Source organism: Danio rerio, chromosome 3, assembly GCF_052040795.2.
Source record: "Danio rerio strain M-AB ecotype USA chromosome 3, GRCz13ab, whole genome shotgun sequence".
Taxonomy (NCBI): domain Eukaryota; kingdom Metazoa; phylum Chordata; class Actinopteri; order Cypriniformes; family Danionidae; genus Danio; species Danio rerio.
Genome location: NC_141023.1, coordinates 66,894,708 through 66,921,427, shown reverse-complemented (window position 1 = coordinate 66,921,427; position 26,720 = coordinate 66,894,708). Strand labels below are relative to the sequence as shown.

Below are 26,720 nucleotides of genomic sequence, written 5' to 3'. Positions count from 1 at the left end.
GAGGTTATATTCAGACATCAGCAAAACAAAACATCGCAATGTCAGATATTTGAAATATCGTGCAGCCCTAATGTGCGTGTACGAAGCTGACCTGCAGGCTGGACATCCCCCCACCACCACTACCGAGGGCTGGACGATGGTGTAGGTGCTGAAGGCTGGCTGAGCTGCAGCCGGAGCCGGAGCTGCTGGATAACCTGATGCCGCCGCGGGGAAACCTGTAAGACAAACAACACATCAGATTCACACATTCTGCACTGGCATCTGTAGAAACAGGCTCGCAGCATTTGCCATATACTGTATTATCTACATAGCAGGTTCTAACATTCTTCAAAATATCTTATTGTGTGTTTAACAAAGGTTTAAGACAAATAAAGGGAGAGTAAATGAAGACAGAGCTTTAATATTTGGATGAACTATCCCTTGAAGTCCTACATACATAAGCCAAGAAAGGCAATCTTAAGATAAACAACTGTATTTCCTGTAAATGCAAGTTATAATACGTTTTTAATTCATATTAACATGAGTTATTAACATCTGTAATATTCTAGATGTACAATACTCTTTAAACTTATCCTAAAAGTGAACTATTCCCACTAGAAAATCAGTAAATATTACATTAGTTAATGATTAAATAATCCAACCTAAGTGTGTACGTGACTCTGCGGTCAGTGCATTTATGGTCAGTGGACTTCAAACTTACCAAACTACACATTAAACTAGAAACAGCCTGGTGCAAAACACAGTACTAAATCAATAGTGGATTATCATTTCCCCGGTACTTCAAATGCTTATCTGTCACACTTTACAATAAGGTTGCATTCGTTAGTTTATAGAGTAACATGAACCAATAATGAACATGAGCATTTAATAATCATATTTCAACATTCAATAATGCGTTATTAACATCCAATCATCAATGCTTGTTAACAGTGGTGCACCGTGAGTTAACATAAGCTAACAATAAACGACTGTATTTTAGTTAACTAACACCAACTACTGTAAATACTGTAATAAACATATTGTTTGTGTTAGTAAATACATTAACTAACATTAAAGGGCACCTATTCTGTAAAATAAGTCTCTGGTGAGTGTGTGAAGTGAAGTTTCAGCTCAAAATAGCACACTGATAATGATTTATACCTCTCTAAAACTGACCCTTCCAGGTTTTGATCCTAATTGTGGTGTTTTGGTGACTGTCGCTTTAAATGCAAATGAGATTGTGCTCTTTTTAAGAGGGCGGGGCTTCAAATGCCTGTGTGTCAGCAGTGGCAGATTCAAAAACAAGTCTAATGAGGGAGAGATGGACACTAGTGGGCGGGGCTTTTCCCCTCTGATGACATCATACAAAGGGAGAATGTCAATCAAAGTGTTTCATTCATCAAGTCTGATTGTAACAGATTTAATTCTTTTTTTCCATAAGAAACTGGTTATAAATCACACACTGCTGCCACACAACTGTGTTTTAAACCCCTTATAAATGTGATTTCTGCATAAGAGGTGCCCTTTAAAGCTTCTGAGGCACTTTTACAGATCAACAGAGTAGTTTTAAAGGGAATAGTTTACTTTCAGTGCCCTTTATCTAACTCAGATTCGTGTAAAGTGCTGCCAATTTATCTAAACTCATTACTGATTTCTGGTTGTCACAGAATCAGACGTAAAATTTCAAAACTATGAGCTTTTATACACACTATACGCTTCTTTTTAAATCAATAAAAAATAAAAAGCAAGAATGTGACCAGGAGCCTCTTGCACAACCTGAATGGACGAGTTTTACAAGTTGTCATCTGACTTGGGTTTTCTAGATTGATTACCAAGTCAGCAGTACAGAAAGCCAGATTGTGCTAATCTGAGAATGAAAAGAGTCGAGACCTGGTATCATTTGGCTGATTGTTTGTTCAGTCTCCAAACTTCACAGAGTTGATTCTTTCTAGTGAATCATAAGATCAGATGAGTACTTTTTGTCATTTCTATTTCAAAATAAACCAAGAACTGCATTGACACTATATATAAAATTAGTTTTTTTTCCCAAAGCAAGATATTGCAGACTCAGAAATTATCTTTTTTTGAATGAATCAATGAATCACTCAGTTGATTCATTCATATATGGATTAAAACACTGTATTGATCTGAAATAGCGCTGCACTATAGGTTGTTTTCAAATGACGTCATTGATGACGCACGCAATTCAGATGGAAGGCAGGAAGTGGTTCTTATACACAGGAATCTCTATCAGAAGATCAAAATGTTTCTGCTTTATGTTGTTTATAATTGTTGAAATCGGCCGAAATAAGAAATGCAGAGCAGCTTTTATAGACTTCCAAAAGTGCTCATAAAGAAAAATTCCAAAGCATTTTCCCAAAATATGTGTCTTTAATAAGATTTGTCACCAAAAATCATCCCATTTGCTGAAAAAGAGAATATTTCTGTCCAAATTAAGCCTTAAAATCACCTCAAATTGGACAAAAACATCCTCGACAGCACACAAGGATTGGGGATCATGTAAAATGTAAACAAATGTGTGGATAAAAAAAACAACTTTACCCCAAACACACACACTATACTCCATTTAAGAGCCAGAATCTAAGCTTTTTTTTGCACTAGAACTGATTATCAAGAGTAAAATAAAAAAAAAACTAATATTAATTAAAAAAGACCAATTTTGACCTCTTCCCAACTGGGAAAACCAGCAACAATCAAGAATGCATGGTTAAATGCTGTCATGGCCTTGCAATTAAAATTGTCATCATAATGGACGTCAATGGGGCTAAAACAGCCTCCAACATAACGAAAGGGATTGAGGTAAAGTTGGTTTTATAATTACACATTTGGACTTTCTCCTAATATTATAATTTCAGACAAGTATTCTTTGCAACCTCTAAATAGTGAAATTATATTAGCATCCAATGACTGCTAAGGTACATTGGTCACAATCAAATAGTGCTAATGTTGTTTTCAAATCATACTTACAATTTCAAACCGAATATTCGATGTACCATGGTAAACAATGAAGGAAAGTTGTCACTGAATGAATGTGCGAATATAAAACCAACTTTACCTCAATAGTGAACCGTAGTAAAGTTACCCAGAGTGTATTGTTGAGTTTTTCAAAAAAATTCCAACGCATTTTCCCGAAATATCTGTCTAAATAAGATTTGTCGCCAAAAATCATCTCATTTGTTGAAACAGAGAATATTTCTGTCCAATAATTAAGCCTCAAAATCATCCCAGATTGGCCGAAAACATGCTCAACAGCACACAAGGGTTGGGGATAATGTAAAATGTAACCAAATGTGCGAATATAAAACCAACTTTACACCCATATCACTCACCTTGGTAGGGCGGCGGGGCCGGAGGCTGGAAGCCCGCCGCGGGTGCTCCGGCCGCGGGGATCGAACCGTAGTCGTAGGCGCTCGGGACAGTGTTGTAGGCTGGAGGTCTGTCCTGGAGTAGAGGTTTGGTGTCCATATCTGTCTGAGGCGTCCTGCGTACTTCACCAAACTAACATACAATCTCCGAGAGCTTCTTTAACGCGGACAAACGCAAAACAAAAACCAAAACAAAGATGAGAAAGTTCCTCCAGTCTCCCCATGCGACTTCACTGCCGCTCCACTAAAGCATCCGCGACAGAAACGCGGGAATGGTTATAAAAGCCGTGAGTGTGTCCTAAAGACGCGCCATAGCGAGCTTTCCTGGATTTCTCTCGGTTTTTAAGAGAGAAATCTGAATCTGGAAACTGTGTCAAAGTGAAAACGACGTTTTTCCTGCTCGCTGCACTGTCACAAGACTCGGGTCATGTGACGAGACGGAAGAGGGAGAGGGCGTCTTAAAGGGACAGTTCACACAAAAACAAACATTTTTGTCATAATGTCCTCTTTTTTTAATTGTCACAAACACCACATATGAGTTTATTTATTCTGTCGAACACAAAGTAAAATATACTGAAAACATCTTGAAAACTTTTAGTCACCAGTATCCATAGTATTTTTTTTTTATTAAATATACTTGGCCTATTATGCAAGTCATTTTTATAAGTAGTTTAAATGGATGTGTGGCAACAGTGTGTAAATGTAAACAGCTTCTAATGTCAACAATTCATACATAATATTTAATTTTTTTTGATAAAAACAGTCTGCAGAAAAACTTTAATTTGACATGCTCCCGTTCTATGATGTTATCAGAGGGGGAAAGCCCCGCCCACTAGTTCCCCTCATTAGCATAGTCTTGTTTTTAAATCTGCCACAATGCCAACGCACAGACATGTAGCTCCGCCCTCTTCTGAAAAGAGCACAATCTCATTTGCATTTAATGCAAGTCAGCAAAAGCCACAATTCGGATCAAAGCCTGAAAGGCTCAGTTTCAGAGAGTTATAAAACAATATTAGTGTGCTATTTTGAGCTCAAACTTCACTACACACTGTATTGACATCAGAGACTTATTTGACATCTTGTTAAAAGGGGTAAGGGATAGTAGCTGTGTTCATGTGTGCATAAAAAAAGGTTGATGGAAACACCAAAATGCATACATTTTGAAAATGCTCATACAAACATATGCGCATAACTGATGAGGATAAACTTTTAATTCAATAAGAAAAGATGCGCATGAACTACGATGGAAACACTTTTACCAAACAAATTACAGTGTGTGCATTACAAAAAGGTCATGTGATTTTGTTATAAGAGATCGTGTGATGATGAAAATGTGTGTGAATGGACAAACCAGCAGGCTGAGCACACTGTAACTGTAATGCATCTGAAATGTTGTTTTAGTCATTCTAATTATATATATAATATAATATTACTCCGCGTCTCACGCCTTTTCTCATGTACCACCTGGATTTGCCAGGATTGCCATCTGAGGTGAAAGTCATTTATTAAATGAAGACATGATTCACGCAGCTTTTTCTACTACAGCAAATTCAGTTTTTACTGTTGATTTTTGGCACCAGATAATCAGGAAGTGACGATTTTGTTCTCTTTGGCCCCATTTACACAACTGCGTTTTAGTTCTAAAACGGCGTTTTGGATCAAAAACGATCCGTGTCCACACTAGCGTTTCTGAACATATCTGCGTCCACACTACGCCACCAAAAACGTGTATATCACGTGACCATTCGCGCACTCTGGGCATGCGCATTCTAGTATAAACAGGAAGGATGTGTAACGCCCGGCATTTGGTTATTGTTAGTCAACAAATGCCGGTTGAACAATGAACGCGGTATTTTTGTGGACAGACGACGAGGTTGAGTTGTTACTAAACATAACAAATGAATAACTGCACAATAGCGCCTAAAACAGACAATAGTGCAAAAACGCTCCCATTTCTGTGTCCATGTTGTTGTTTCCAGTGAAGGCTGGTCTGCTGTCTTCTGGTAGCGTTAAAGCCATGTGTTAGAGCAGGGGTGTCAAACTCAATTCCTGGAGGGCCGCAGCCCTGCACAGTTTAGTTCCAACCCTGCTCCAACACACCTGTAGGTTTCAAACAAGCCTGAAGGACTCAATTAGTTTGATCAGGTGTGTTTAATTAGGATTGGAACTAAACTGTGCAGAGCTGCGGCCCTTTTGGAACTGAGTTTGACTGAGTTTTGTGTTAGGGTCTTGACGAATAAAGAAAGAACACGCAATGACACAAAAGCCCCAATCAGGTAGTGAATCTCAGCAGCCCTGCCTCCCTTTTCAGATGTCATTGGCTGTTTCTCAATTCCAAGAATGCAGAGAACGGACTTGTGTTCTTGTGGAGACCGGTCTGGCCGGGTGTCCTCAGAAGAACGAACTCAGGAGACCGCGAGGGCAGAGAACGCGTCCTTTGAGAATTGAAATGCTGCGGTCTTCCTGATGGTCACATGACCTTCACGTGTTTTAAATGGTAAATTATTTAAACATTACAGCCTTCATACAATGATTTATTGTTTTTCCCCTTTTCAGAATATATACTATGCATAAAAACATTATAAATATATGTTGCACAATATAAATAAAACAGATTTTAATACGAATTTCAGCAAACAAACACTCTTAATGTGTTTATTCCTTTATTTAGATGTTCATGGTAATGTTTATATTCACCGTTTCATTTAGGGAAACTCCTGAGGTAAATAAGTGATATCTCTGAACTTTAATAATAAATCTAAATAAAATGCTGCGCTTCCCACCTCCAGTCGCAATGACTTCTGGGACTTCCAGAGCGAGTTTGGTGCTCAAGTCTGCATCGGTGCGTCCTCGATATCAAGATCACATCCGGGAAGTTTCACGCGTCCTCCGTACTTGCGGTCTTGAGTATTGGAACTGAACTTAGGCAGCTGATGATGACGTTTCACGAGAACACGAGGACGCAAGACCGCTGAAGAACGCATATTGAGAAACAGCCTCTGTTTTCCCTTATCCACACAGAGACAGAGCAGCATTAGTGTAAACAGGGCCTTTGACTCGTTGGATGGAAACACTGCTTTATTCGCACGTCTTTTATGCGATAAACCAGTTTTGCGCATAAAGTTTATTAGCATTTTTGGATGGAAACTTAACTAGTGCCGGCCCGTCCAACAAGCAACAGGGCCAACTAGGGCCCCGCGTTTCTTGGAGGGTCCCACAAACAACATGATGAGTGGCTGAACATGATGAGTGACCTTCCTGTAGATTTCAGTTGCTACCCATTTCAAACACACCTGCTTGTAATTATCAAGTGCTGTTCAGGTCCTAATTAGTTGGTTCAGGTGTGTTTGATCAGGGTGAGAGCTGTGTCTAGCAGGAAGGTAGATCTCCAGGAACAGGATTGAGCAGCCCTGTTGAAAAATATACCGATTTACTACGCATACTACTTAAAAAAACAACTGAATTACATTAATTATTAATTACATTTTATAAAATAATTATGACTCATAATTGGATAAAGACTATAATTCTTTATCCATTACAAGAAGCTAAAATTAATAAAAGTTCATGGCGAATTTAGTTAAATGAACTGAAGTTAACTATTGGAGTCTTACTGCCCTGTGTTAATGTACTATAGTTTTATAAATGATATCAGAATTTTAAATGAATGATTCTGTATGTGGTAGGCCAGAATAACATGTGAAAATGTTCATGATTGAACTATTAAGATGTCCTAAACCTCCAAGCATTTAGGACTGTTATGAAACCACTGCAAGTACTAATTGAATAATCTAAAAAGCACTATAAAAGTCTAAATATTAATATTCACAGTATTTTAAACTGCACAAGATCTCAATATGCATGCTTATAATAATGATATATTAAATTTAATTTCTATTGTGAATATACAAAAATATTACAACAAATTTTGTAGTTTAGAATGACATCCTCTTCTTATCTGAGTGTTAGCTCCTTGATATCAATTATTAACAGTGGCTGCACGTATTTTTAGGCTAAATTAATTAGACTGCTTTCAATTAAACATCGACTACTTACAAGGACAGCCTTTATAACGCTATTAAAACCTCTCTTCTACATATAAAGATGTGAATGAAAAGCCAAAACCTTTATAAACAAGAGCTCTACGGAGCTATACATACCTTGCCTGAAAACAGTTGAGTAACAGACTTTTTGATAACGAATATCAAAAATGTTTTTTTTTTTCTATTTAGTTTTGAGAATGAGAAATAACCTCAAAGAAACTGAAATGGGTGTTCAAAAGGTCACAAATATCATTAAAACATTACAAACTATTAGCTTTTAAGCATAGAAATTAAAGCCAGTATTGTGTGTTGGGGACATTTCATCAAAGCTTATGTAAAACCAGTGCAGTTTCTCACTATAAACACTGAAACCATGACAAAGTTAATATTATACTGAAGTAGGCTGAGATTATCTTTGAAAACTAAAACACAAAAATCACAATTTTTCTTCTAAAATACTCAATTTTTATCTTTGTGTAACAGAGATAATGCACTCTGTTAAATAACTGTTATTTTTTTACATTTTACTACTTTTATTTAATTATTTTGTTCAACATTTGTGAATTTTATTAAGCATTTTATTTGTGTCCTGTTGTAATAATATGATGCACGTCGCCCTTTTTGTACCTCCCGAGTTTCCGTACCTCTTCTCTTCGCTCACGTTGCTGCTGTGCATCGCTGAGGGTGAGTTGTGAGAAATGCTGCTGGAAGTATTTATTTTTCTTCTGGGAAAGTGAATTGTTTATGTTGTAAGTTTTAATGTTTGTGATGTTAATGAAAGCTTTGTTGCGTGATTTTGTTTTGTTTCGCCGCTAATGTAATTTTTGTAGGAATTTTCAGGTCTCAGAGTTTAGTATTGGTGCTAAAAGCAGGTTAGCAAATCGCCATTTTATACTAATGTAACTTGTATTTTGCAGTACTTGTACTTGGTGTCTTCTGTGCTCAAGTACAAGTAGACTAATTACACTTGCATTGATTATATTTACATTATATAAGAGTTATGTGAATGGATATATATAGGTTGTAGATTAGCGTCTGAAATTTGTTGTCTTTATAGTCTGAAGCTCATCAATATAATCGGAGCTGCTGAAATCCTCTTTAGCTCATATCAGTAGTTTCTGTTTTCACCTCATTCATTATGCTGAGGTGTAAATTCCCTCATTGAGCTCATTTTATTGGTGTCAACCGAGAGTGTAGATTTGCTTTTGATATTGGTGGGAAACTAATTTGATATGACATATTTCTTCAGCTATTTTACATGTTAATTTCATGTATATCATGTTTTCCCACAATGACATGTTTTACTGGCTGGGTGTGATTTTGAGTTTGCCAAATATGATGTGATCCTGGATTAAAATCGATGCTGAAACTTGAACATAATCTTTGTTTAAAAATTGAATTTATACCGAATCCCTGCCCATAAACCAAACCCTAACTGTAGTGTTTCCCCTAGGTTTAGTTTGGGGGCTTGACTCGGCTGTTTAGACTGACACTGACACAAACAGAGGGTCATGGTGTTGTTTCTTTTAATGACGGCAGTAAACAACTGAACAATTGTTTGAATTGTAAACTAAAATTTAACTTTTTTTTTTTTAATCCGTCAAGTGTGCAGCTTTTGTCACTGCAGTGTATCTTTCTGGTTTTCTGTCAAGTACACTAATACTACATTGATATCAGTATACTTACTAAATAAAGTATACTTTTATACTTGACCTTTACTTAAGTATACTTCTTTTTCATAAGGGTGTATTTACTGACTTACCAAGAACAGTCTTGTCCAGCCAGGGGGAGTATTGCTGCTCGACAGCCAGGTTGGGTCAAAGCTAGGGATGCTCCGATCAGGATTTTTGCTGCTGATACCGAGTACTGGTTCCTTGTCATGGTGATCTGTTGATATTGAGTACCGATTCTACTGCTTTATAATGCATTAAGCACATTTTCCCTCTAAATATAAATCTTAAGAGAACTTGCCTTACCTAAGGGAATAAATAAAGGATGCTGCATTTAATACTAGAAACACATCTCTTATAACCATTTAGGTGTGAACATTATTTTAGTATAACATAATTTTGCAGATCTCTAAATTTGCACTCACGATATCTTCACTGCTCTATTCATTTAACATTTAACCTATCAAGTGTAATGCTTAGACCATCACTGTTCCTCTCACGGTCAGTTCTCTTGTGCATTCACTCTTGTCGCCATGATTTCTGGGTATTTTAACTCACTTTTGGGGATCATGGGTCTGGTAAAAGTTCGCGGCAGACTCATGAAGCTTCAGGGAAAGATTAAAAGGTTGGATGAGACCCTAGATAGGGAATACAATGGCTGCACTTGGCAGAGGTCCCACTGCATCTGTATATATTTTAGCTACTGTGCCGGGGGTGCATCCACTGTTGGGCAGGCTGGGCGCCCCACTAATTTAATGGTAGGGGAAACACTGCTGTATATTATTCCCAAAATCAGAATAGAATAATGGTTGGATAACAATCACAAGCCTAAACTTAACATGAACTGTAAATGTATACCTTAATTCTGATTGGCTGATTGGAAAATAGTTCATTTTACCATGATGCTGATCCAGAAACATGTCGTACATAGTGAAATCACACTGACCATGTTTACTGTTAGTATTTACAGCAGAGGAAACAAGGTTTAAAATACCACAATAGCTAAACTATCCTGAGGTTGCATGTTTAAAAGAATTGACAATCTTGTAAATAATCTAATATATTCACATGTATTGTTTTTTGAAAAGGCATGAATTACATTTTGACTATTTTTTTAATATTGGCAGATCTGCTCCTCCTCCTTCGGTTAGTGAGTGAAGATGATCACCAGAACAACATCAAGAAGAGAAATCTGCCAAGACAAGAGTTTATTGAAGGACCGTGAGAACATGAGCGATCCAGAACCCTGCAGAACTACACATGAAGATACTGAACAACAAACAGGTTGGTGTTTTATTCCTGATTCTTTATTAAAAATCATATAAATAAAAAGCTTTGAACAATTTATCCTAATCATACTATAACATACACTACCGGTCAAAAGTTTGGGGTAACTAGGATTTTTAAATGTTTTAAAATAAGCTTCTCCTGCACACCAAGGCTGCATTTATTTAATAAAAATACAGTACAAACTGTAAAATTGTGAAATGTCATTGCACTATTCACCTTATTCTCCGTCTATGAGTGGGCACAGCCATTTGAATCATTTTGGCTAGAGTCTTCCGGTCTCCTTCACTTCCATTCAATTTTAGACATTTTTGCTGCTTGGTGTTGCAAACTGATATTTTCTTATAATATTAATCTACTTTGTCTGTATAGTCATGCAAACTCTTGTTTGTAGAGCTAGCAGTTTGACCGTTTTCTGCCGTTTATTATTCCTATTCATTTCTCCCATACGCAGCTGAATTGAAAGTTCTAAAACAATCGCAAAAACGAGCGCACTTCAGCATTGAAGAATAAAGTCAATAAAATAACTGTTCAAAAGTAGTTTATAAGTCTTCAGAGTCGCATGATCCTTCATAAATCACTCTTAATATTAGTTATTATTATTAATGGTAATAGTAATAATGCAACAACTAGAGTAATCATTTCATTTGAAACTACATGCAATAAGACAGCAGTTATTTTGACTGACCCTACATCTTACCGTCGTCTTTTATTTCCATGTTTTGTTAAACATTTAATACGACAAGACCAAACTAAATACAAATTACATTTATAAGCATAACAGTTAATGTTTTTGTAGCCAGTGTTTACAGAGTCTTTACACTTCAAATTTTCATCCTACATTTATTTTTTATTGACTTACTAAAAAATAAACTTTGTTTCAGACCCATTTGGGGAGAATAAGGAGAGTGAAGAGGAGGAACGTCATGTTGAAGCTGGGAAAAACCCTAATTTACAGACTTCTGGTGTTTTGAAAAGGAGAGACAAGAATCGTTTGACCTGCACTCAGTGTGGAAAGAGCTTCAGAACCAAAAAGAGTCTTAAGCTTCACATGAGGATCCACACCGGAGAGAAACCATTCAAGTGTACTCAGTGTGGAAAGAGTTTCCAATACTTATCACAACTTAATCAACACATGAGGATCCACACCGGAGAGAAACCCTTCACATGCACTCGGTGTGGAAAGAGTTTTTTACACTCATCAGACCTTAATGTACACATGAGGGTCCACACCGGAGAGAGACCATTCACATGTAAACTGTGTGGAAAGACTTTCAAACACAAATCACACCTTAATCAACACATGAGGATCCACACTGGAGAAAGACCATTCTCGTGTACTCAGTGTGGGAAGAGCTTTAGAGACTCATCAACCTTTAATAAACACATGACGATCCACACTGATGAGAAACCATTCACATGTACTCAGTGTGGGAAGAATTTCAGAGACTCATCACAACTTAAACAACACATGAGGATCCACACCGGAGAGAAGCCATTCACATGTACTCAGTGTGGGAAGAGTTTCAGCCAATCATCACAGCTTAATCAACACATGATGATTCACACTGGAGCAAAACCATTCATATGTTCTCAGTGTGGGGCCAGTTTCAGCCAACAATCATCCCTTAAACAGCACATGAGGATCCACACCGGAGAGAAACCATTCACATGTCCTCAGTGTGGGAAGAGTTTCAGACACTTGTCAAACTTTAGTAAACACAAGATGATCCACACTGGAGAGAAACCATATGCATGTTCTCAGTGTGGGAAGAGTTTTAGCCACTCATCACACCGTAATAGACACATGAGGACCCACACTGGAGAGAAACCACACACATGTACTCAGTGTGGGACGAGTTTCTCTGAACCATCATCCCTTAATCAACACATGATGATCCACACCGGAGAGAAACCATTCACATGTACTCAGTGTGGGAAGAGTTTCAGCCTATCATCACGCCTTACTCAGCACATGAAGATCCACACCGGAGAGAAACCACACAAATGTGATCACTGCAGCAAAACATTTTTGAGGCCTTCAAAGCTGAAGGTCCATCTTGCACTTCATAGAAGCGAGAAGCCTTATTCATGTCCTGTGTGTGAAAAGAGTTATACAGTGGAGTCCAAATTAAAAAGGCATCAGAAGTCCCACACTGCTGTTAGACAGTATATGTGCTTTAAGTGTAAGAAGACTTATATTACAGCTACACAACTGAAACTGCATGAGAGGAATCACACTGGAGAGAAACCTTTCAAGTGTTCACACTGTGACAAGAGATTTAGTCTGTTAGGATCCCTAAAATCGCATGAGAAGGTTCACACTGGAGAGAAACTGTACAAGTGTTTACAGTGTAGCAAGAGGTTTAGTCATTTAGGAACCCTGAAAAGACATGAGAGGATTCACACTGGAGAGAAGCCGTACACATGTGATCAGTGTTCTCAGAGTTTCACATACTTAGAGAGGCTTAAGAAACACATGAACATCCACACTGGAGAAAAGCTGCACAAATGACGCCAATGCAGCAAAACGTTCTCTCCAGTGAAAAGGTGTTTCATGTCTGAACATCAGATAATTCTGGTGTGAGAGATTGAGTGTGGAAAGTAGAGAAATTGACTTTGGAATTATCAGTGAACAGAGTAAAAGACTGAGCTTTAGATAAAACACACCCAGTGGTGGGCTTCTGTTCATTTAACTTGGAAAAAAGTTATGAATGACCAATATGATAAAAAAATTAAATTCTAGGTCTTATGGAAATATAAAATTGTGTATCATCAGCACAAAATGTAAATGAAGACTATAATAATGAAATGTATGACCTAAAGGTAAAATATAAATGATGGCACTGACCCCTGAGGCACGCAATTAATAGCTGACATTATCTGAGTATTTATTCTTAATCTCCACTGACTGTTTTCTGTCACTTCATACAGGGATGCACCGATTTTGATAATTTGATCAGATATCGGTTCGTTAAAAATGTCCTGAAGCCATTCGATAGTTCAATGTGAATGAATATTGAGATGAATATTCACATGGTTAAATTCATGTTCACCTCAGTGCTTCCCTCCGCAACAAGGCCTGCAACAAGGAGTTCATTGCTGTTTCTACATCATGTTGCGCTGTGTTTGTTAGTAAATTGCATTCGCAAGCCTGTAGTAGAGAGGGTTATTACCTGCTTTTCACACACAAAGTAGGCTTTAAATTAGAAAATGCTCAATAATACATTGGACAGATCTTCAACGCACTGATTTATTCCCCTTTCGGTTTTCTAATTTTTCAGACTGGGTTTATTTTTTTGAGGGGAATACTTTCAGTGCTGCGAATAGTTTGTAAAGCCTGGCTCATTGTGGTCAAAGTAGTTCTTTCAATTAATAAAATAAAACTGAAGGGCACAATGTGGATTGTCATTACCAAAAATATATTCTGCCTAATATAGGCTACTCTGAAACTGCCAATATTTACTGTAATTCAATTTTTGGCAATACTTTATTTAACAGACCAGCAGTTTGTGTTTTGGCGCTGAAGCGGTGTTTTGGCATATAAGCAGACCTTGTTTTGAACTTTCTCTGTCTCATGGCTAGGTTTTATTAAGTCTGCGTCAAACCTGCAGGAAAATATCAGGTTTGATAAAACGATTACTGTCAATATTGGTAGCCTATTGCAGATTTCAAAGAAAAATCTTAGGGTGCTTTCACACCTAGACTTCTGTTTCTAAACCTGTCTCGTTTGCGCAGTTTGTTTGGCATATGTGAAACCAGGGGGCTGTTCCAGAAAGCAGGTTATGTGACATACCCGGGTAAGTTTGAGAGTAAGTAGGTGGATAACCTCAACTTTGGTTCCAAAATCGGAGGTAACTTCTGGGTATGTTAAGTAGCCATAGCAACTTACTCTCTGAAGATAACCTGCTCCGGAGCAGGTTATGTTCAGAGAGTAAGTTGCTATGTTTCAGAGTTTGTCTGTTTCAGAGAGTTTACTGAGCATTGCGTGCTCTTTTGATGAGTATATTTATGGATGTGGACACACAGATACAAGTTTTTTCGTTGTGAGAGGGTTATAAGTGCATAGTTTTTTTCATAACCAAATTCATAATGTTCATGTATTTAACAAACCTTTTTGAAATCAAATGTGACAAACCGCGGGTCTGCGCTTACTATAAAAAACATTCAGTGCAGCTCTTTGTATTCGCGTCAGGGCATTTTAGGCAACTGTACAATGTGGCAGTATGACCACCTGTACAGTACGCCTGGCACTGAACTGTTTTTTACACTTTTGTACAGTTCCTTGGTCATAAATCACTGCGTATCATTACACAGATGATTCAGAGCACGGGAATAGCGTAGTGGACAGTGCGTTGATAAAGAACAACGGAGCACACAACGGAGCGAGTTTGAATCTCACTTACAGATCTTGTGTTTTTTCTCTCCTGCACCCTCACATTTTTCTGTATAATATTATAAGTGGCAGCTTTGTCTTTTGTAGGAAAATATATCTTTAATTAAAGATGTAGGACGTCGTTCTTATATATACATTCACGCACACACACCTACATTTTTTAATATAATATTTTTTTCAGGGTTTCTAAATGCTATTGTGTGCATTAATTGCAGCCGATTTTAAAGCTCCATCAGTCACTAAAGGACACTGATAATATAAAATTTGTCCAAAGTATAAGTGTGCAGGTACAACTTAATTTTCTATCCTTAATCTTTTGGTGTTTCAACTATTAAACTCATTACTGCTTCCACTTACCAGCTCATCACACACCCCACCTCATCACTATGCTGAGGCTAAATGGCTGATTTTCAGGAAGTAATGATTCAAGTGTATAACACAAATATAGTAAAAAAAAAAAACTATAAAGCAAATGTTGCTTAACACAATGTTTATTTTTATTATATTTGTATTATAAAATAGAATCATTACTGGGCACTACATTGTTACTTGCTGGAGGACAAAAGATACCCTTTTCTGTCTTATACGATGACACGTACCTGCAGCCTGACCCAGAGGAAATCTCAGCGACCCAAGCAGACAAAACAGATGGAAGAGTGCTAAAAAATATAATTAGTCAAAAAACTATGTTTAATCAAATAGTTTGATCTGTTGATTTCTTAATTTCCTGAAATAAAATGAATGATTTTGTACACTGCTTTATACACACACCTTTCAACGTGTAACATATTTTTCATATACATTTCTCACCTTAAGTTGATGCTCATGTGACTTTATCTTTGAAGATGGACCTTATACAGCTACTTTAGAATTTAAATATGCAGATAAAAGATTTTGTGATCCAAGAGTAATATTTAAATATGGAAAAGTGCAGAAAATTCTTACACTGCTTGTTAGTTGAGGCAGAAGGAACTTCGTCTGCATGCAAAATAAAAAGAACCTAAAGCTATCAGACAACAATCACTTACAACAGTGACAGAGTGTGTGGTTTAAGTCAAAAACTCAACCACTGAAAAGCCTTTATTATAGGACACAGCAGTTAGACAGGCCTTCTATTAGCTGCATGTCAGAAAGAATATTCTAGAGTGTTACATTAAGAGCTCAAGTAATTAAATATTACCTTTTATGATAATGTTTCTGTGTTTAATGACTTTGGACAGAGTTCTAGCTCCAGAAAGATTACAATTTCTATAAGCCTTATAAGTCAACACACATATTGTGGCCTTAAGAAATTAATGGCAAGAAAAATAAATGCATGAATGGTTACACAACATACTCAAAAAGGATGTTAAAGAGTAGTTTAATTTATCATTACAATAAAATGGAGGGTGGCATGTGTAATTTAATGAACTAATACATTTTCTTATTATTTAATTTTTATTTTCTTATATATTTCTTATTCTATATTTCTTTCCTTCGTTGAAGCAGATGTGTAATTTCTGTGTTTAAAACCTCCAGCTTCGCCTCTGTAAAGTGCGTTGCCCTTTTTTTCTCACCGTGACTTTCTATGGTGACTCGTGAATTCGGCGATCTACTGAAAATGCCTTCAGGTGTGTGCCGTGCACGCGCATTAACCCGCGGTTATCTTCAGGAGGTTGATTTAACTAACTCTTGTCACCTGTTTTGGAACCAACATACTCGCGGGAAGCAGGTTTTGGGTAAATCAACCGAGAGTTTAGGTTTTAGCAGATGGTAAGTTAACCCAGCTTTCTGGAATACCCCCCAGCAATCATGCTCGGATCCACTCCAAAACAACCGCTCCAAGATCGCCTGAATGAGGTGGTCTCGGCTCAATTGAAACAAATTCTGGAGCGGATCAATTGTAGTGAGAAAACGATACGATCCGAGCCCGGTTATATCACAGTGTTTTGTGGATGTGTAATAGGCATACGGCTATATGAAGAGAGAATTATGAGTAGGGCTGGAGGTCATTCCAGACATCCCAAGTCTCCCGGCAGTCTCTCGCAAATGCAGAGTCTCCAGGAATCCCGCAAACGAGTGATAATCTCCCGGTAATCGCGCGTCTTCAAATACATCGTGCACCTTTCTCACCCCTCCCCACAGCAGGCCTGCTCGCTCTCCAGACACTTCGCGTGCACCCTGTCAAACACCACCAAACCACCACCTCCCCCTGACAGTTGAGCAGGACCTAGCAAAATAAACCGTGAAACTCTGACCAATATGAGGAGAGTTTACTCACACGTGACTTGTTTTAGCTATTTTGGTCCGTAACAATGTAACATTTTTAATCCCTGTTTCGGAACAAATTAATTGATTCACAGGTGTGAAAGCACCCTTAATATTAAACAAAGGACACCTACGCTGAACCACAACAGATCAATGTCATAACGAATGCTTAAATAATGTAGCCTAGTTTTCAGCAAGCACAAGTTTTTAGTTAGATTGTGCTTTCAGTCATATACAGCAGGCTTATAGGTGGTTATTTTTTTACTAAAGAAGATAAGATTATTTGAGTTTAGCACCAGAGCTATAGACACTGTATTATGCTTAAAAAATGGCACTGGATCGAATCTGTATCGATCGATACTCAGAATGTTGGTATCTAGATCAGATAGTTCTAAAAAAGGTATCTGTACATCCCTACTTGTCTAAGATGAGAACCAGTAAAGCACATAATCAGCTATTCTTATACAAGCCAATCGTCCTAATAATACTGAATGACTAATACTATCAAAAGCAGCAATAATATCTATAAGAAGAATGGACAAAAGACCAGAATCAACCACTAGGAAAAGATCATTTACAATCTTAACAAATGCTGTTTCTGTACTGTTTTTGTCGAAAACGCCTGACTGAAAGTGCTCATAAATGTCGATACATCTATGAATCAAGTGGAGCTGCTTCTGTTCTTTCAAGTTGTTTTGAAATAAAATGAAGATTGCCAATAATGATATGGTCATCAGGATCAGCACCAGCCTATTTGAATATTAGAGCGATTACTATAGCTGTAATAATAGATGAGACTGAATTGATGCAAGACCTTACCAGAACTTACCTTACCAGTGGCATTGCCATAAAAGTTCTGTAAAGGGAAAAAAATTATGTTAGACGTGAATATAAGCAAATATTAGGTCATTCTACATCTATAGTACACTGAGAATTTGTTTTCATTATTCTTATTTATGTGGTTATTACAATATTTTCTTCTTACCTCCCTCCTGGCTTTCACAGTTGTCGCATCATCTCTCTCTTTGGTAGAAATCTAAACTTCTGGGCTTACTGGTCAATTGATGCACATTTTACGAGACATTCAGTCATCACAGGTTACACATCATGATCAACATCAGCATTTTTAGACAATCTTGGGTTAGTAGACCAAAAGGACCAAATTTCCAAAACCCATCCAGTGTTGGTGGATGTAGATCGAATATTCAAAAGTTCAACAGTGATGTTGGACCGCAAGCATAGCTCATCCACTGAAAGTTGGCACGCTAAACAGCAATGTTTTTATAATGTATGATGCCTCAGCTTTATTTGATGTTTTATGCAAAGCATCCAAAATCATTTTAATATAATGTTATAGTCGCCATTAATATACATGCTTGGACTACATTTGGACCAAATTGAACAAAAAAAAAATATTTCAACATAAATTTTGGGCTATATTTGGACCAAATCAAACATGCAAAACAAAGACCAATTTTTGTGACTTGATTAACGACCCCCCAAAAACAACTTGATGCCTACATAATCTCATGCTGCTGTGTTATCAAAACATTATAATATTATAAAACATAATAATTCTATTCACTTTTAAAAGTTAGCAATTAAAGCCAGTGTTTTTATATTGGGACATACTCCTTGAAAGTTTCCATTAAACCAAGTGTCCACTATAAACACAAACCGTGACTAGGTTAATATTAGCCTAAAGTGAGATTATCTTTAGTAATGTGAAACACAAATGTAAAACACTATTTTCTTCAATCAATTAGTGGGTTGTTTGTTTCTTGCAGTATTGTTTTTTTAAGTATTTGCATTGATTATTTGATATACCTTCAATTCAAAGAAAATATTTTAAAGTAAGCAACAGCATAACTCACAAATAGAGTACAACTATAATTTTTTATTAGGGCTCTGGACTTTTTGCACCAGTTGCACCCAACTTTTTTTTTTTAGGTGCACCCAAGTTTTAACTGCATCACATTGTATACAATTTTATAATTATGTTAAAGATAAAAAAGTCTAGAATATAAAAATTAGGTATGTTCGATAAAATAAATAAATATCAACGTTTTAATTAAAATGTGCATTTAAAAGTTAAATTAAAATAGAAGTCTATTGTCTGAAAAATAAAAATAAAAACTCCTGGACTTAAATGTAATGTATGAACATAGTCAACTATTCATCAAAACCTGCATACGTTGCTTGGACCTCATAAATGTAGTCATTATATTTATATATAAATCATTTGTGAAAATTTTTTTTGCACACGTACCAGTTGAAGAACCACTGATTTACAGTATTTTAAAGTGCCCAAGATATCAATATGCCTGTTCATTATAGTGATATATCGAATTTCATGTCTATTGTCTATATACATAAATATTACAACACATTTTGTAGTTTAGAATGACATCCTCCTCTTATCTGAATGTTAGCTCCTTGATATCACTGATTAACAGTGGCTGCGCATATTTTAGGCTAAATAAATTGGATTACTTCCAATAAAACATTGTTGACTAATTACAAGCACAGCCTTTACAAAGCTATTAAAGCCTCTCTTCTACATATAAAGATGTGAATGAAAAGCCAAAACCTTTATAAACAAGAGCTCTTTGGAGTTAGCCTAACGCTACGTACCTTGCCCAAAAACAGTTGAGAAGATGCTAACGGACTTTTCCAAAGGCATTAAAATAAAGTAAATATGCAACAGAAACGTGCTAAATACAATAAATAAGAAAGATCAAGTGACAAAACATGTTCTGTTATATTTCTTTGATGTTAGAAATTTATGAACTTACCTGAAAGCCGTAAAAACAGCAGCGAGAGACGGAGTTTTGCCGTCTGACAGAGTGAGTGCTGGTGCCCCGTTTCCATGGCAACTCCTGCATTTGAATGGGACTCCGCACGCGCATCCGTTAAACACTTCAAAATCCCGCAGCATTTACTCAAATAAACATCAGAACAGCATTACATAAACAATAAATCCGCTGTTAAAGTTACATCTTGATTTCAATTGTTTGTTCCGTCACCCATGGGTGCACACAAATTAACCTACTTTCATAAACGTCTGAAAAGTACTGATCAGTGCATAAAGCAGCAGGAAAAATATAGAGTAAATTTGTAAATATATTGTTAACAGCATTAATATTTTAAGAACGAGAAACAGCAAACTCCTGAAAGAAAACTGTAACTGAAACGGGCGATCTACAGCTCACAAAAATCATTAAAACATTATAAACTATTTGCTTTTAAAACTTAAAAGATAAAATACAGACTTGAATGTTGGGAACATTTCATCAAAGCTTATGTAAAACCAGTGCAGTTTCCCACTATAAACACTGAAACCATGACAAAGTTAATTTTATACTGAAGTAGGCTGAGATTATCTTTGAAAACCTAAACACAAAAAACAACATTTTTCTTCACAAATGCTAAATTTTTATCTTTGTGTAACAGAGTTAATGCTCTCTGTTAAATAGCTATTATTTTTACAATTTGCAACTTTTATTTAATTATTTTGTTCATTATTTGTGAATTTTGTTAAGCGGTTATTTTTATTTGTGTCCTGTGATAATATAATACACATCGTCATTTTTGTACCTCCCGGGTTTCCGTACCTCTTCTCTTCCCGCCTCCCGCACAAGACATTGCTGCTGTGCATCGCTGAGGGTAAGTTGTGTGGAGAAATGCTGCTGAAAACATTTCCTTTTCTTCTGGGAAAGCGAATTGTTTATGTTGTAAGTTTTAATGTTTGTGATGTTTATGAAAGCTTTGTTGCGTGGTTTTGTTTTGTTTCGTAGCTAATGTAATTTTTGTAGGAATTTTCAGGTCTCAGAGTTTAGTATTGGTGCTAAAAGCAGGTTAGCAAATCGCCATTTTATACTAATGTAACTTGTATTTTGCAGTACTTGTACTTGGTGTCTTCTTTGCTTAAGTATAAGTTGACTGGTTACACTTGCATTGATTAAATTTATATTACATAAGAATTATGTGCATGGATATCTGTAGGGTGTAGATTAGGGTCTGAATCTCACTTGTCTTTGATTTTCATTTTTTAAAGTTGAGCTGATATGCTGTTGATCCTGAATGGCTTGTTTAATGAGTCTTTATAATCTGAAGCTCATCAATATAATCGGAGCTGCTGAAATCCTCTTTAGCTCATATCAGTAGTTTCTGTTTTCACCTCATTCATTATGCTGAGGTGTAAATTCCCTCATTGAGCTCATTTTATTGGTGTCAACCGAGAGTGTAGATTTGCTTTTGATATTGGTGGGAAACTAATTTGATGATGACATATTTCTTCAGCTATTTTACATGTTAATTTGATCTGTCATCTTTTCCCACAATGACATGTTTTACTGGCTGGGTGTGATTTTGAGTTTGTCAAATATGATGTGATCCTGGATTAAAATCGATGTTGAAACTTGAACATTATTTTTGTAAAAAAATAAAATGTCATTTATACCTAATCCCTACCCATAAACCAAACCCTAACTGTAGTGTTTCCCTTAAGTTTACAGTTTAGGGGTCTGTCGCAGCTGTTCAGACTGACATAAACACAGAGGGTCATGGTGTTAATTTGTTTTTGTTTTTTTAATGACGGCAGTAAGTAACTAAACAATTATATGAACTGTAAGTTAAAAAATTGCATTTATTTTATATCTATAGTGTGCAGCTTTTGTCACTGCAGTGTATCTTTCTGGTCCATTGGAAGAACATTTCAAGTACACTACTAGTACATTGATATTAGTATACTTACTAAATATACTTTGATACTTGACCTTTAATTAAGTATACTTCTTTCCTAAGGGTGTATTTACTGACTTACCAAGAACAGTCACAGCAGCTCAAAACACTGGAAATATAATGGCTGTAATTGCAACAAAGACAGCATCACTCGCGCGATTTGTGCCAATAACATATTTGACTGACAAATTTTTTGTCTCTTTCTCTTCTGTTATGATTTGCTTCTAGATTTACCATAATCATTGATTAAACATTTCTTTGCATTATATATCTATATTTTGATTACCATTTTGCTAATGTTATCTGTCAATATTTTAGGTTTAATATTTGATCCTTGAACTCTACCTTGAAAAGGCTTACATTACATTTTGATTATTTTTAATCTTGGCAGATCCTTCATTTCGAAGCTCTTCCTCCTTTGGGTGTAAATACTGGAATTTTTCGATCAGCCCACTAGTGAAGATGAGCACTAGAAAATCAACAAGAAGAGAAATCTGCAAAGAGAAGAGTTTATTGAAGGACCGTGAGAACATGAGTAATCCAGACCCCTGCAGAACTACACATGAAGATACTGAACAACAAACAGGTTGGCAGTTGTTCCTGTTTCTTCATTAATAAACCTGTAAATGAAAAGCTTTGAACAATTCATCTGACCATACTATAACAAACACTAAGTAGGGCTGTGCAATTAATCGAAAATCCGATTTCGATTTTGGCTTTTAACGATTATGGAAAAACATTAATCGAGACAAACGATTATTCCATCACGTACCGCCCCTTTTCCAGTTGTACACGTGTGAAAACTCTGCCTCTGCAAAGCTCAGTTCCACGTGAAAATGACTAAAAGCATGTGCTGTAATGTAACTTTTGCAGCACGGGATGCGCATCATTTATATTTTTAAAAGCGCAAAAGAGCACATGCTGTTGTGTGTGTGTGAGGCTTAACCTCGGACAGGTAGCGTGTGTGTGTTTGCGCGAACGCCGCGCTTAGCCTCGGACAGCAGAGCGCACACACACATCTAACGCGATCTTAATGTTAGCGCTTTAGTGGTCAAATACATGCACATTTGTGTCAGAGCGCGGTGTTTAGTGATTATTCTTATTAACCCTCATTTGTGTAATAAACAAACAAGTTGAGAATCAAAAGACACGAGAAAGAGAAACCATATCAGAGCCGCACTATTCTTAAAGTGACAGCGTCCGGTATTCCTGCTGCTGCCGACTGTTTTTATTATTAATCAATAAATACAAAAATACAGTGAAGATGCTTAAAGCACAGCTTAAACAAAACAGATTTAATAACTCATTTCTTATAACTGATTTCTTTTATCTTTGCTATGATGACAGCACATTATATTTTACCACATGTTTTTCAAGATATTCAACTTACAGTGACATTCAGAGGCTTAATTAGGGTAAATAGACAAGCCATTGTATAACAGTAGTTTCTTCAGCAGACAATCAAACATATATTGCTTAAAGGGGCTAATAATATCGAGCTATTAAAATAGGTTTTTAAAATATTCAAACCTGCTTTTATTCTAGCTGAAACAAAACAAATAAGCCTTTCTCCAGAAGAAAAAAATGTTATAGGAAATACTGTAAAAAAAACCTCTGTTAAACATTAATTGGGAAATATTTATTGCTGTAACTACGATTTTTAAATGTCTTAAAGTAAGCTTTTCCAGCTCACCAAGGCTGCATTTATTCAATCAAAAAATACAGAACAAATTGTGAAATGTCATTGCACTATTCACCTTATTCTCCGTCTATGAGTGGGCACAGCCATTTGAATCATTTTGGCTCGAGTCTTCGGTCTCCTTCAATTCCATTCATTTTTAGACACTTTTTGCTGCTTGGTGTTGCAAACTGATATTTTCTTATAATATTAATCTACTTTGTCTGTATAGTCATGCAAACACTTGTTTGTAGAGCTAGCAGTTTGACCGTTTTCTGCCGTTTATTATTCCTAGTCATTTCTCCCATACGCAGCTGAATTGAAAGTTCTAAAACAATCGCAAAAACGAGCGCACTTCAGCATTGAAGAATAAAGTCAATAAAATAACTGTTCAAAAGTAGTTTATAAGTCTTCAGAGTCGCATGATCCTTCATAAATCACTCTTAATATTAGTTATTATTATTAATGGTAATAGTAATAATGCAATGACTGGAGTAATCATTTCATTTGAAACTACATACAATAAGAAAGCAGTTATTTTGACTGGTACTGTATATTTTTAACAGGGTACAAACGGGGACTGCATCTTAGTCGTCTTTTATTTCCATGTTTTGTTATTTCATGACAAGACCAAACTAAACACGATCTGATGTATTTTACATTTATGTGCATCAAAGTTAATGTTTTTGTAGCCAGTGTTTACAGAGTCTTTACACTTCAAATTTTCATCCTACATTTATTTTTTATTGACTTACTAAAAAAGAAACTTTGTTTCAGACCCATTTGGGGAGAATAAGGAGAGTGAAGAGGAGGAACGTCATGTTGAAGCTGGGAAAAACCCTAATTTACAGACTTCTGGTGTTTTGAAAAGGAGAGACAAGAATCGTTTGACCTGCACTCAGTGTGGAAAGAGCTTTAGAACCAAAAAGAGTCTTAAGCTTCACATGAGGATCCACACCGGAGAGAAACAATTTAAGTGTACTCAGTGTGGAAAAAGTTTCCAATACTTATCACAACTTAATCAACACATGAGGATCCACACCGGAGAGAGACCATTTAAGTGTACTCAGTGTGGAAAGAGTTTCCAATATTCATCAAGCCTTAATTTACACTTGAAGATCCACACCGGAGAGAGACCATTCACATGTACTCAGTGTGAAAAGAGTTTTGGACACTCCTCAGAGCTTAATGTACACATGAGGGTCCACACCGGAGAGAGACCATTCACATGTAAACTGTGTGGAAAGACTTTCAAACACAAATCACACCTTAATCAACACATGAGGATCCACACTGGAGAGAGACCATTCACATGTACTCAGTGTGGGAAGAGTTTCCAATACACATCAAACTTAAATAAACACATGATGATCCACACTGGAGAGAGACCATTCACCTGTACTCAGTGTGGTAAGAGTTTCAGAGACTCTTCACAACTTAATAAACACATGATGATCCACACTGACGAGAAACCATTCACCTGTACTCAGTGTGGGAAGAGTTTCAAACACGTATCGACCTTTAATAAACACATGATGATTCACGCTGGAGCGAAACCTTTCATATGTTCTCAGTGTGGGAAGAGTTTCAGGCTATCATCATCCCTTAATCAGCACATGAGGGTCCACACTGGAGAGAAACCATTCACATGTCCTCAGTGTGGGAAGAGTTTTAGATACGTATCAAACTTTACTAAACACAAGATGATCCACACTGGAGAGAAACCATATGCATGTTCTCAGTGTGGGAAGAGTTTTAGCCACTCATCACACCGCAATAGACACATGAGGACCCACACTGGAGAGAAACCACACACATGTACTCAGTGTGGGACGAGTTTCTCTGAACCATCATCCCTTAATCAACACATGAGGATCCACACCGGAGAGAAACCGTTCACATGTACTCAGTGTGGGAAGAGTTTCAGCCAATTATCACACCTTCATCAACATAAGAGGATCCACACCGGAGAGAAAAAACACAAATGTGATCAATGCAGCAAAACATTTTTAAGTGCTTCACAGCTGAAGATGCATCTTTCAATTCATAGAAGCGAGAAGCCTTATTCATGTCCTGTGTGTGAAAAGAGTTATACAGTGGAGTCCAAATTAAAAAGGCATCAGAAGTCCCACACTGCTGTTAGACAGTATATGTGCTTTAAGTGTAAGAAGACTTATATTACAGCTACACAACTGAAACTGCACGACAGGATTCACACTGGAGAGAAACCTTTCAAGTGTTCACACTGTGACAAGAGATTTAGTCTGTTAGGATGCCTAAAATCGCATGAGAAGGTTCACACTGGAGAGAAACTGTACAAGTGTTCACAGTGTAGCAAGAGGTTTAGTCTTTTAGGAACCCTGAAAAGACATGAGAGGATTCACACTGGAGAGAAGCCGTACACATGTGATCAGTGTTCTCAGAGTTTCACATACTTAGAGAGGCTTAAGAAACACATGAACATCCACACTGGAGAAAAGCTGCACAAATGACGCCAATGCAGCAAAACGTTCTCTCCAGTGAAAAGGTGTTTCATGTCTGAACATCAGATAATTCTGGTGTGAGAGATTGAGTGTGAAAAGTAGAGAAATTAACATGGGAATTATCAGTGAACAGAGTAAAAGACTGAGCTTTAGATAAAACACACCCAGTGGTGGGCTTTTGTTCATTTAACTTGAACAAAGTTATGAATGACCAATATGATAAAAAAATTTAATTCTAGGTCTTATGGAAATTTAAAATTGTGTATCATCAGCACAAAATGGAAATGAAGACTATAATAATGAAATGTATGACCTAAAGGTAAAATATAAATGATGGCACTGACCCCTGAGGCACACAATTAATAGCTGACATTATCTGAGTATTTATTCTTAATCTCCACTGACTGTTTTCTGCCCCTTCATATAGGGATGCATTGATCAAAATATTTTGATCAGATATCTGTTCGTTAACACACATTTTTGCTGGATTGGGTATCGATATTCTGTGTTTATAAGCCATGAAGGCAGCCTATTATAAGGCAACAGAAAGTTTTTTTATGTAGATCTACTATATCTCAAATGTTCTGAAGCCGTTCAATGTAAAGAACAGATGAATATTCACATGGTTAAATTCATGTTCACCTCAGCACTTCCCTTTGCTCTGCCTGTCAATTATTCTTCATTTATTCACAATTCAAACTGTGTCGTGTTCATCAAAACACAAGAAACTATTTGTTCCTGCTGGTTTAAATAATCAGTGGAGAAATGGATTTAGTTTTGCATTAAATGTGTTCATTTTCATCAGCAA

At 36.6% G+C, this 26,720-nt stretch overlaps 2 protein-coding genes across 5 annotated transcripts in view; one reads left to right on the top strand and one right to left on the bottom strand.

The window, feature by feature from the left end:
• bri3 (brain protein I3) overlaps nt 1-3,817 on the bottom strand; it is a 7,559-nt gene extending 3,742 nt beyond the window's left edge. For 3 of the 4 annotated variants that reach the window (XR_015479335.1, XR_015479336.1, XM_087241809.1), the window contains exons 1-2: nt 3,330-3,780; nt 92-215 (exon numbers count right to left, since the gene is read on the bottom strand). Coding sequence is in view for 2 of the 4 variants with exons in the window: in XM_087241809.1 (XP_087097935.1) it covers nt 92-215; nt 3,330-3,465 (260 nt within the window). In the remaining 2 variants the exon portion in view is untranslated. 4 annotated transcript variants of the gene reach the window in all.
• On the top strand, nt 73-26,720 carry LOC100004591 (uncharacterized). The gene is made up of 7 exons (XM_087245491.1): nt 73-217; nt 5,677-5,862; nt 10,206-10,362; nt 11,250-12,877; nt 20,620-20,674; nt 22,143-22,337; nt 24,207-26,720. The coding sequence occupies exons 3-7, from the start codon at nt 10,239-10,241 to the stop codon at nt 25,919-25,921; spliced, it is 3,717 nt and encodes a 1,238-aa protein (XP_087101617.1). The 5' UTR covers nt 73-217; nt 5,677-5,862; nt 10,206-10,238; the 3' UTR covers nt 25,922-26,720.